The sequence below is a fragment of the Solanum pennellii genome, chromosome 12 (assembly GCF_001406875.1).
Source record: "Solanum pennellii chromosome 12, SPENNV200".
NCBI lineage: Eukaryota > Viridiplantae > Streptophyta > Magnoliopsida > Solanales > Solanaceae > Solanum > Solanum pennellii.
Window position 1 is genome coordinate 79,687,523 of NC_028648.1, and position 12,109 is coordinate 79,699,631.

Below are 12,109 nucleotides of genomic sequence, written 5' to 3' on the forward strand. Positions count from 1 at the left end.
TATATATATATATATATATATATATATATTAGTCAAAGCTAGTTTAGATCTAAAAATAATAATAATACCACATACATTGTGATAGACAGAACATTAATTATCTAGAAATTTTTGTATGGCCAATTAAAAATTGTATTATGCACAATAATATTAATGGTAAAAAGCATATATGAATTGTTGTTGTACATTGTTTCATAGTGTATTGTATTGTGTTAGTTTATATCGTATTGTATTAGTTTAATGAATACACCATTTAGATAGATTATATCATTTTTCATCGTTATATAAATCTAATATTAAATCATAAGCAGAGACAAAGTGAGAAAAAAAAAAGATAAGACACAGTCACATTAAATTGGTCATTGCATGCATAAATTGTGTTAGGGTTTTCTTCATTACAAAATCTTGGTTAGTTTTTGTATTACTAGTTTTATACGAGAAGAGTTCATTAAATCTTGAAGAATACATTTATATTAGGTAAAATATCCTTTAAGACAGTATCATTGGCATGCCTCAAACTATAAGCATTCTCTGCATGTTTCGTGGTAAAATATTTTTCGGCAAGATTTGCTATATCCAATATAAAGAGAATGATAATTTAGGTAGATAAAGTAAATAATGGATAGTTAATGTATGAAATTCACGAAAAAAATGATAGTTTAAATGTGTTTTAAATCATTAATTACACTCTATTTTGAGGATTTTTACACATTATTGATTTATTTCCATATATTATATTATATTATATTGTGTTATAATATTTCATATTCTATTATTTTAGTGAATACAACATCCGGATAGATTCTATAATTTTTTATCATTACAAAATGTCATAAATCTACCAAAGAAAAAGCAGAGTAAGGAAAAAAATGAGAAAAAGGTACTAACAACCAAAACAATTACACCAACTTGATCGCTATATTAAATAAAACTTTTTCGTCATTATCTAACGATATATTTAAAATGATATGATACAATAAAATTTGAATAGGAATAAAAAAAATATTTATATTAACATATAACACAATACAATACACTATTCTTTTCGTTTACTTTTAATTGTCATGTTGTGTTTTTTCATGAATCAATTTGACTAATTTTCAAAATTAATTTAGATTATACTAATTTAATATTTTAAACAAAAAAATTAGATATTCAAAAACTATATCAAAAGTACTGTAAATGCAATTTTATTCCATATCAATATTATGAAAAAGTAATGTCATAAAATGTTAGTTAAAATCCTTATAGTTTGACTCTAAAAAGGGAAATATGACAATTTTAAAAGTGGACGGAGGGAGTCAGAAGCGAATCCATGATTTGAATAGTGGTTGTAGCCACACTTGGAATATTATACCGTATATACAAGTAAAATGATAAATTAAGTGGTTCAATAACATACACCCTTACACAACAATATGATGCGTCTTTCAAGTAACGATACAAAACATTTAAAGTGTGTGTGTGTTCGGATTTCATTACAAGCTCTAAGATAAACTTAAAATAAAAATAGTACAATCAACACACTAGCTAGATACGAACCCATGTCCCAATGACGAATTGATCTCTAGCCTGTACCAATAACACAATAACAATCCTATGCTTTTCATAGATACACCATTAATTATATCATAATTCCTATTCGTTTCTCAAAATAAATAAATATATATATATATATATTACCAAGTTAACAAGTGCACCCCATCTAGAGTGTTTAGATCCGCCTACGATATAATCGATAACAACCATCCAAACAGAGTGTAAATTAAAATCATTCCTTAATTACAATAAGGTGTTGGAAAAAAATAACCTCTTATAAAGAAGCGGGTATATTTGGAGGGAACCAAAACTAAACTTTTTAAAATTTCGACCTGAAAAAAAAAAAAAAGTTTTAACCAAAAATTTGGCATAACACCAAAAATTCCCAAAAACTCAAAATCCATCTGAAAATTTCCCTCAAAAACACTCACTCTGCTGAATATATGGCGCCATATCTCTATATACATAGTACACTCATCTCTCTTCCCCTTCCTCAGCTTACTCTTCCTCTCTTAACCCTACCCCCACATACAGAGAGAGGGAAGAAATGGCAGATCAAGAGAATTTTGTTAGGGTTACAAGATTGGCTAAGAAAAGAGCAGCAGAAGCAATGGTTCAGCAGTTGCAACAACCCAACAAGAAGAGAGTTGTGTTGGGTGAGATTCAAGATTTGTCTAATGAGGGTATTATCAAATCTAGGAAGACTATTAAGAGGAAGGTGAAAAGATCTGTTGCTGAAAAAGATAAGGAATTTGATGTTGATGTTAATTTGGATGATGATCCTCAGATGTGTGGTGCTTATGCTTCTGATATTTATGATTATTTTCATCAATTAGAGGTTAGTGTTTTTGCTCATTTCAATAGATTTTGTGGTGTTCTGTACTTAGATCTTAGTGATTAAGTCTGTTTTGCATTTAACTCTTGTTTAATTGGGTGTTACTTAATAGAGATTGATTTGGTTTTTAATTGATGATTTTGCCAATGGGTACTCTAAAGATTGGATTTTTAGCAAATGGGTTGTGGTTAATATCATTGAATTATCTAATCTTGTTAATAGAGCTTAGTTTGGTTTTTTATTGATGATTTTGCAAATGGGCAATCTAAAGATTGGATTTTTGGCAAATGGGTTGTGTTTATATCATTGAAATATCGAATCTTGTTAATATAGCTTAGTTTGGTTTGGTTTTTAATTGATGATTTTGCTAATGGGTACTCTAAAGATTGGATTTTTAGCAAATGGGTTGTGGTTAATATCATTGAATTATCAAATCTTGTTTAATTGGGTATTACCTAATAGTAGCAGAGCTTGATTTGGTTTCTAATTGATGATTTTGCAAATGGGAATGGTAAAGATTAGATTTTGGCTATTGGGTTGTGGTTAATATCATTGAATTATCAAATCTTGATTGGATTTGATATTTGGGTTTTTGAGTTTTTGACTTATTCCGTGGTTTTCGGATCAGATTGAGAAAAAGAGAAGACCATTGCCTGATTACCTTGAGAAGGTTCAGAAGGATGTGAGTGCAAACATGAGAGGGGTGTTGGTCGACTGGCTGGTCGAAGTTGCAGAGGAATACAAGCTTCTATCGGACACGTTGTATCTTACTGTTTCACACATTGATAGATTCTTATCAATGAATGTCATCCCTAGGCAAAGACTTCAGCTTTTGGGTGTTTCTTCTATGCTCATCGCTGCGTAAGTATTGTAACCAAGAACTGGTTTATTTCTCCTGGTACTGTGTGTTATGAATCTAATATAGTCTGTTGATTATGATCAGAAAGTATGAGGAAATCAAGCCTCCACATGTCAAGGATTTTTGTTACATTACAGCCAATACGTTTACGAAGAAAGATGTTGTGAAGATGGAGGCTAGTGTGCTACAATCCCTCAAATTTGAAATGGGTAGTCCCACAACCAAAACATTTCTCCGGTAGGCCTCGTTGTTTCGCGAATAAGTAGTGGTGAACTTGTTAAAGAATGATTACGGTTCCTTGACTGATATGTCTGTTCTTATTTCCTTTATATGCAGACGATTTACTAGAGTTGCTCAAGAAGATGTCAAAGTAAGTGCAAATATGTAACATGAACATTATGATTTTGTATTCGACTGTGTTTCTGTCAAGTGGTTGCTTATTTTATATTCTTTCTGCCTTTTACAGAACCCTGATTTGCAGTTTGAGTTTCTCGGCTACTACCTAGCCGAATTAAGTTTATTGGATTACAACTGCGTGAAGTTCTTGCCTTCTTTGGTAGCTGCTGCTGTGATATTCCTTTCAAGATTCACATTACATCCAAAGGCACATCCTTGGGTGCGGATTTTGATCCAATGTTCACTATACTTACAGTTTCATTTATATATATCGAACTGCTGAATTAACTCTGTCCATATTGTAGAGTCTGGCCCTTCGACGTTGCTCGGGATATAGAGCAGCAGATTTGAAGGAATGTGTTCTTATCGTACATGACTTGCAATTAAGTAGAAGAGGAAGTACTTTAGCAGCTGTGAGGGACAAATACAAGCTGCATAAGGTATTAATCCGCTCGTTCTTGATAGTGATTTTGTTGTAAACACCTACATAGTTCAGTAATCTGATGCGAACATTTTTTATGATTTTCGTGTAACAGTTCAAATGTGTGTCAACATTGTCTTCTCCTCTGGAAATACCGGATTCATTCTTTGAAGATACTGTGTAATCATTGGAAAAATTTGGCATGAGACGTTACGATGATACCTGGAAGAGATGGAACTGCCTTCTTGATGCTGGCTCATGCTATTTAAAGGACTTAACTTTAGTAGATATGCAATAATCCTTTGATGTATGAAAGTTATAGATATAGTGTTGTAATGTCTCTTCATGTTTAGAGCCATGGATAGTAAAAATAAATGTTTGTTGTAAGTTATAATAAGGTGGAAATAACTCTAGAAAACTATATATTATATATGAAAAGATATGGATGTATACAATATTATTACCTTCATTTGCAAGTACTAAACCCCTATTGCAATTCTCTTTGGTTCTTGTATGTATTGAAAATACCTCTTTGTAACAGTTTCGTTTGTTTGGACCTTTTTGGGTGCCTTTTATAGCGATTGGTTATTATACATCTTGATTAATATTTGATATTTATATTATTCTTTTAGAACTTTTTTCATTACACACGCAAAAGGAAAGAGGCGGGGATTACAAGGTGATTAATCTGTTGGTGAAGATTTCTTCACCAGATCGTAAACAAATTGAGCTATTAAGATTCTCACATTTAGTTGTTATTTGATGTTTTAGATTAAAAAAAAGCCCAAAAGTCATAATTTTTTTCCAATTTGTTTATGTTATAGTAAAAAAGGTAATTAATATTGATTATATTTTAAAAAGGGTCTCCATCTTTATCTTTAAATTAGTGTGCAGCATTAAATTGGTCAAGTAATTATTGATACACATTGGATGCTTGGAATTTTTTGTAGTGGAGGGATCATAGGCTACTACAATTTGTCAAAGATATTTATTAAGACACTTAAATTAAGTTACGTTTTAATCAAACATCTCAACTCCTAAAAAGTATTTTAATTATACATTTCCGGTTCAAATTTTGAAGAAAAAACTTTTGCTTGTGTCTTTAGTTGTCTATTAGGGTATGCATAGTGAACTAAATCACGCATCATATGTCATCTCTTTAAATTATACACATCAACCTTAAGTATAAAGTGCGTAGGGCTTTACAACTTATTGAAGCAAATGCGTATAATTAAAGAAAATGATATATTTTATGTAATTAACTTAACTATCTAATAGATGAATGAGAACACACGTAAAACATTTCCAGAAGTCAAAAGTATGTAACTGAAATACCATATTAAGAGTTGAAGTGTTGGTATTGGTAAATTAAGAAAAACATTTGTTAGAATATCTACTTTGTACTCTTCATAAGGAGATTATTTACATGCTCTATTAGGCTTAAAAATGAGTAGAGAAATTTTCTTTATTATTATTCATGTAAGATATAGAAGATAGGCACATGCATGAAACTAAAGTAAGATACTATATATTATAATCCAACATAATATGTTTGCAAACCAGATTAAACATTCCTTTAAGTTTAGATCAATGCCATAATGATTTAGTCGGGTCCCAATCTGGTTAACCGGACACTAGGTGAAACCAACAAAAAGGTTATCTAAAAGGCAGAGTTTCACATCGCTTCCTCAACCTGATCTACAATCGCAGATCAAAGACACAGACCTTCTTGTTTGCGAAACAAGCTGCAACCTTGTTGCCTTTCTTGTTCCAACACACTTCAAAAATGCCGCCATCACCATTGTAAGTTCTTACAAGCTTGGCCTCCTTCACCGACCATATATTCATGCATTTGTCCAATGATCCACTTGCCAAGTACTCACCGTTTGGACTAAATGCAATAGAGTAAATAGGTTCCCTGGATCCAAAATGGAACAAAACCTACTTAGTAAAAACCAAAAACATTAAACAAGAAAGATACAAAGATTTGATGAACTAAAAGAAAGATACACACGTATTGATAGTTCAACTGAGTACTAGTAAACAAACCCCATAATACTCGAGCCTACCATTTGACAGTTAAATAATTTTAAATTTATTAAGAGTGCCTCACTATCTCGTGTGTCCAATCCAAGTAGACATAATTAGTTAACATCCGTTACCTGTGACTGTTGAAGCTGTGAAGAAGACGCCCTTGGTGAACATCCCATAGCTTCACGGTAGTGTCAAATGAAGCACTACACAGACACACAATAAAACAAAACCAATAAGCTCAATCAAGAACCTTGTGCTACCACCACATTTGAAATAATACTGTAAATATGACCGTAGAAATAGATAGCATACCTTGCCAGCAACAACTGTTGATTCGGATTGCTTGTACCAGCGCCAGTTGGACTCCATTTGATGGTATATATCTCCTGACAAAAACATAACAGTCAGGAGTTGATGTCTGATTTGATTAAATGAATCAACAAAGAAAAATAAAGAACAAAAAATAGATACTTTGCTATGTTCTCGGAAATCATGCAAGCAGACATCCTGTTTCATGCTCCATATCTGCACAAAAACAATAAATTATTGACAAAATCCTCGAGGACCAGTGGCACACCGCACCGCCTCTCTACCTTATCCCATTTAAAAAATACCAAGCTTATGTATGCTGCACGGTTCGAAATGTGACATGCGCCCAACCTTTAGAAGGACAAGATAGGAATTACCTTAACTGTGGTATCATCAGAGCAAGAAGCCAGCAAAGAACCTAAGGGGTCCCAATTGATAGCATTGATTTCATTCTGCAATGGCAAAGTAAACAACCCTTAAGACTATTCCCAATGGATACATCAATGTTCGAATCAAGCATAACGTGCTAAGCTTCAGTCGTCACCTGATGTCCTGAGAACTTTTTGACTGGTTTGTTCTCTCCAACTTTACAAACATATATCATGCTATCAGCGGAGCTGGTCGCGAAAGAATCATTGTTTCGCCAAGCAACATCAAGCAATTGACCTAAATGGGGTCGTATGAACATAAGCAAAACAAAACATAACAAAATCTATCCTTGCTCAGATATGAGGTAAATTATAAAGAATCATTGAGGCAACAGAACACCTGAATGAAATCCAAATTGCTGCTTTGATTCTCCGGACTTCACATTCCAAACAACGGCAGTTGTATCAATACTACCGCTAAGGAGATAATTACCTTTCTTGTTCCACTTCAACGACATGATTGGCCCTTTATGTTTGTTAAGAGTACTAGCCAATTCCCCTGTATGAAAATTCAGTAAGAGAAAACAAGACACAAAAAACACTGATAATTTATACATTCAATCTTCAAAACAAGTTTTTCCTACATGCCCCTTACCAGATCGTTTCCAGATTCTTACTTGGCCATCGTAAGAACCTGTCGCAAGCAGGGTACCCTCTCTCTGTACAAGAAGAAGTCATAAACACAAGATCAAATAATAACAAGAAAATTAAAGATGTAACTACAAGCAATGTAGTCCAATTTTAGAAAGTCCACCAGAAAAGTATAGATCAACGAAAGTCACCCCAAAACAAGCAGTATAAAAAACTCACATTCCAGTCAAGTGATGTAACATCCTTGTTTTCCTCAGTTGCTTGACTGTCCAAATGGTTCAAAACCAAAACATTTGGGATAGTAGAATTAAATGGACCATCTCCGATTGTCCATATTCTAGCAGTCGCGTCTCCAGACCTAATGTGTTGTTACACATGGTTAGCTATAATCGACATGAATATGAACATGATCCATATACGAGAGCAAAAAAGAAAGAAATGGTACTAATGCTTACCCAGATGCAAGTAGTGACCCTTCTGGACTCCAAGCACAGGCAAAAACCTAGTAAGAGTATTGAAACAAAAGAGAATTGTAATGTTAATATATCAGACAGAAGACAAAAGATCACACCTATTGAGAAATCATAGAGAACCTCAGATGTGTGTCCTTCCAAGACCATTACATCGCTCCTTTCGCTGTCATGTTCAAGCTCTTTTTCCTTGTGCTGTTTCTCCATCTCCGTTCTTCTTGTAGGTTCTCGTTTGTGGTCAGCATTCGCCTTACCTTTCCCCCTAAGTTTCTTTTTCTGAGCCTTCTCCTTTTTCTCTTTTATTATTTTCCGCAACTCATCTACACTCTTTGTAATGAGATCCATAGGCTCTAGAAGCTTGAAGTCTTCATCCATATCGGTATCATCCTGCATTCCGTAATTATATTGGTTAGTACAGAATAGTAAAAAGAACTAAACTTCATATAAAATATTTGCCTTACATTGCTGAAATTGGTTTCCAGTTCAAGATACTGAATACCCTTTTGTACTAATTGAACAAGACCACCAGGAGGAACTAGATGTCCATTGATCGTGCTCGTATTGAGCCCCGCCTCGTATCCAAAATTAAATGCTGCATGTGTGAATCCTGAAAGAAATATCAGCAAAATCAGTAGACGGATTAGATATATACTACCCAAAAGCAAATGCTGAATCGGTATAGCAAAATTTACTTCCTCATGGGCAAGAGTTGTTCAGTTTTTTTACTCCTATCTAAAAATGGAGAGACAGATACGAAATTTAAATGAGATGTTTAAATTTGGTAATAACAACAACATTCAATTTACTGAATTCAAAATTTATTATTCTAGTGGATCAAACCTAGCAAACAACAACAACATGTTTTCGATACAGAAAAATGGTTTACTTTGCAGAATTTAACATCATCTAACAACATGTTTTCGATACAGAAAAAATGTTTACTTTGCAGAATTTAACATCATCTAACAACAACAACATGTTTTCGGTACAGAAAAAATGTTTACTTGCAGAATTTAACATCATCTAACAACAACAATATGTTTTCGATACAGAAAAAATGTTTACTTTGCAGAATTTAACATCAACTAACAACAACATGTTTTCGATACAGAAAAAATGTTTACTTTGCAGAATTTAACATCATCTAACAACAACAACATATCCAGGGGTTGGTGTGTTCGCAAACCTAAATCCCTACCTTGTGCAGATAGAGGATCCAGTTTTCAATCTCGAATTCATGGGGATTTCAGAATAGAAACACAACATCAATTAAAATTGGATAAATATAACAAGTTCTGAAGATGAGAATTAAATTACCTGATTCGAAGAGATAGCGAAAAACAATGAAATTGAGGAACTCAGAGGTTAAAGGAGCCATTGTTGTGAATTGTTGGCGGCTTAAACTTAAACAGACAAATGAATTACTATCACATCCTCTCATATATATAGAGGCAAAAAATATGGTGAGTGTGAATTTTGGGATGTATGAAATGTTCTGTTGGTTCCAAAAAAGGCATTTTGAATGAATTGTTGAATGACTAAGCTATCCTTCAGGCTCCAATAAATATATTTCTTTTTTAAACAATAACACCCTGATTTAAATAAAAATTATGTTGACAAGACTTTGAATTGTTAAATTTATTTTTTCATATTATTTGGGAGAGTCTGATTTGGATTGTTTTTCCTTCGAGCTAAGATAGAACTTATTAAAACCAATCAAAGTAAAAATCAAGTGCGGATGCATTTTTACCTAAGCTATATGCTAGATTCGCCTAGGGTTTTGTATCGGTCTGTTCTATTCACATTTAAAGTTAATAAAAAAATATAATACATATAATACATATATGAAAATCTTTGATGAACCATCTGTAGGGAGTTGGAGGAGTAGTCTGTACAATCTCATAATTATTAGAATCCATTTTAGACATTTAGGGGCCAATTAATAGGATTTAGTCAATTTTCTCAGTTTTTAGTGTTTATAAACCCATGAATATTTTAGTGATATAGCTTCACGGGCGATTTCTTTGGAAAGCATTATGAAACCCTATGTAGGGAGTTGAGGAGCAATACCTGCATTCTCACAATTTTTAGAGTTTATTTTGGGCTTTTAGGGGGGCAATTTACAAGAATTGGGCGATTATCTCAATTTTTCATGTGTATTAGCCCAAAAATATTTTGGTGATATGGCTTCTAGATGACTTTTTTGTGAAATATTTATAGAACCCTCTGTGGGGATTTAGGGAGAAGTACACACAATCTCATAATTTTTAGAGTCCATTTTGCGCATTTAGGGGGCAATTTATAAGAATTAAGCGATTTCCATAGTTTTTTTAGGGATAATGCACAAGTACCTCTCAACCTATGCCCGAAATCTCAGAGACAGACTTATTCTATACGAAGGTCCTATTACCCCCCTTGAACTTATTTTATAAGTAATTTTCTACCCTTTTCGGCTTACGTGGCATTATCTTGTGGGCCCAACGCTGGTTTACTTTTTTTTCAAGTTAGTGCCACGTAGGCCGAAAAGGGGTAGAAAATTACTAATAAAATAAGTTCAGGGGGTAATAGGACCTTAGTATAGTATAAGTGTGTCTCTGCGATTTCGGCATAGATTGAGAGAGTACTTGTGCGTTTTCCCTTTTTTTATTGTGTGCGTTAGCCCAAGAATTTTTTGTTGATTTGTCTTCTGGATGATTTCTTTGCAAAATATTTACAGAAACCTCCATGGGGAGTTGATGGAACAATATGTACAATATCACAATTATTAGAGTCTATTTTGGATATTAAGGGGCCAATTTACAGGAATTAGGCGATTCTCTCAATTTTTTGTATGTGTTAGCCCCTAAATATGTTGGTGATATAACTTACAGACGGTTTCTTTGCGAAATCTTTATGTAACCCTTCGTAGGGATTTGAGGGATCAATATGTACAATCTCACAATTTTTAGAGTCTATTTTACTCAAATAGAGGCCAATGTATAGGAATTAAGCGATTTTCACAATTGAGTTAGCGAATCTAATGTGCATACAAGCATCCCTTTCCTTTTATTTTGGAATTTGACACTATTTGAATAAAAAATAATTTTTCGTGTGCGCGCTAGAATATTTTGGTGATATGTCTTCCAGAAAATTTCTTTGTAAAATCTTTACAGTACCCTCCACAAGGAGTTGGGGGAACAATAGATATAATCTCACAATTTTCTTAGAATCCATTTTGGAAATTTAGAGGTCAATTTATAGAAATTAGGTGATCTTTTCAGTTTTTCGTGTGTGTTAACCCATGAATATTTTGGTGATATGATTTTCGAACTATTTCTTTGCGAAACCTTTACGAAATCCTTCGTAGGAAGTTGTTGGAGCAATACGTATAATATCGAAAATTTTTAGAGTCCTTTTTGGTGCAAATTTACAGTAATTAGACGATTTTTTTTACTTTTTCGTGGTTGCTGGCCCATAAATATTTTGTCATAAAAAACAAGCTTGATACCAACTTTATAAGCAAGTCAAAATATTATATTTAGATATTCAAATTAGGCATGTTCAATTGAAGCATGATTTAGATCGAAGGTTAAATGGAATATTTTGACAAGTTAATTATGTATTAAGCTGAAAAGAGCCTATATATGATTGATAAAGCAATGAAAGAAAGCATGATACCAAACAAAGTCTTACACCATATGTCCAAATAAGCGCATAAATCAACTAAAATGAAAATTTTTCAGTTCCCGAGTCCTTTAGAAGTACTCTTCAACGTCTATAATCGCACATCAAACACATAAACCTTCTTGTTTGCGAAATAAGCTGCAACCTTGCAGCCTTCCTTGTTCCAACACACTTCAAAAATGCCTTTGTCGCCGTTATAAGTTTTTTCAATCTTGGCCTCTAATCAGTCCATTGGTTTGCTGATATATTTTTTCAGGATTAGCACATTCAACCTTTACTTTTGGACACGAGGCTAGGATCAATAAGAGCACAATGGATAAAAATCTAGTTCCTTTTGATGCTCTTGTTGAACTTGTGCAAAAGGGTATTCAATATCTTGAACTGGAAACAAATTTGAGCAACGTGTGGGTTACATTGCTCAAATCAGTTTCCAGTTCAAGATTCTAAATACCCTTTTCCACAAATTGAATAAGAGCACCAAGAGGAACTAGAAGTCCATCCATTGTGCTCCTATTGATCCCTGACTCGTATCCAAAAGTAAATGCTGAATATGTGAATCCTGAA

The 12,109-nt window shown here is 33.2% G+C and overlaps 2 protein-coding genes across 2 annotated transcripts; one reads left to right on the forward strand and one right to left on the reverse strand.

Annotated features, from left to right (window-relative positions):
• Positions 1-1,931: 1,931 nt before the first annotated feature.
• On the forward strand, positions 1,932-4,590 carry LOC107005529 (putative cyclin-A3-1). The gene is made up of 7 exons (XM_015204144.2): positions 1,932-2,377; positions 3,003-3,235; positions 3,318-3,470; positions 3,570-3,603; positions 3,700-3,849; positions 3,935-4,069; positions 4,166-4,590. The coding sequence occupies exons 1-7, from the start codon at positions 2,087-2,089 to the stop codon at positions 4,232-4,234; spliced, it is 1,065 nt and encodes a 354-aa protein (XP_015059630.1). The 5' UTR covers positions 1,932-2,086; the 3' UTR covers positions 4,235-4,590.
• A 1,158-nt stretch (positions 4,591-5,748) lies between these two features.
• LOC107006823 (WD40 repeat-containing protein HOS15-like) lies at positions 5,749-9,260 on the reverse strand. Its single transcript, XM_015205341.1, has 13 exons — positions 9,200-9,260; positions 8,344-8,489; positions 8,006-8,269; positions 7,868-7,914; positions 7,632-7,770; positions 7,417-7,480; positions 7,162-7,320; positions 6,938-7,059; positions 6,771-6,845; positions 6,556-6,609; positions 6,397-6,470; positions 6,213-6,287; positions 5,749-5,968 (listed from the first exon to the last, which is right to left on the reverse strand). The coding sequence occupies exons 1-13, from the start codon at positions 9,258-9,260 to the stop codon at positions 5,749-5,751; spliced, it is 1,500 nt and encodes a 499-aa protein (XP_015060827.1).
• Positions 9,261-12,109: the final 2,849 nt, after the last annotated feature.

Excerpts from the sequence above, each read along its gene's own strand:
- LOC107005529 (XM_015204144.2), top strand. The coding sequence starts at position 2,087 with ATGGCAGATCAAGAGAATTTTGTTAGGGTTACAAGATTGGCTAAGAAA. Across the intron at positions 3,604-3,699 it reads TTGCTCAAGAAGATGTCAAA|AACCCTGATTTGCAGTTTGA; the intron begins GTAAGTGCAAAT and ends TGCCTTTTACAG. Across the intron at positions 3,850-3,934 it reads ATCCAAAGGCACATCCTTGG|AGTCTGGCCCTTCGACGTTG; the intron begins GTGCGGATTTTG and ends TCCATATTGTAG.
- LOC107006823 (XM_015205341.1), bottom strand. The coding sequence starts at position 9,260 with ATGGCTCCTTTAACCTCTGAGTTCCTCAATTTCATTGTTTTTCGCTAT. Across the intron at positions 8,490-9,199 it reads TCGCTATCTCTTCGAATCAG|GATTCACACATGCAGCATTT; the intron begins GTAATTTAATTC and ends TATTTCTTTCAG. Across the intron at positions 7,060-7,161 it reads GCAATTTGGATTTCATTCAG|GTCAATTGCTTGATGTTGCT; the intron begins GTGTTCTGTTGC and ends GACCCCATTTAG.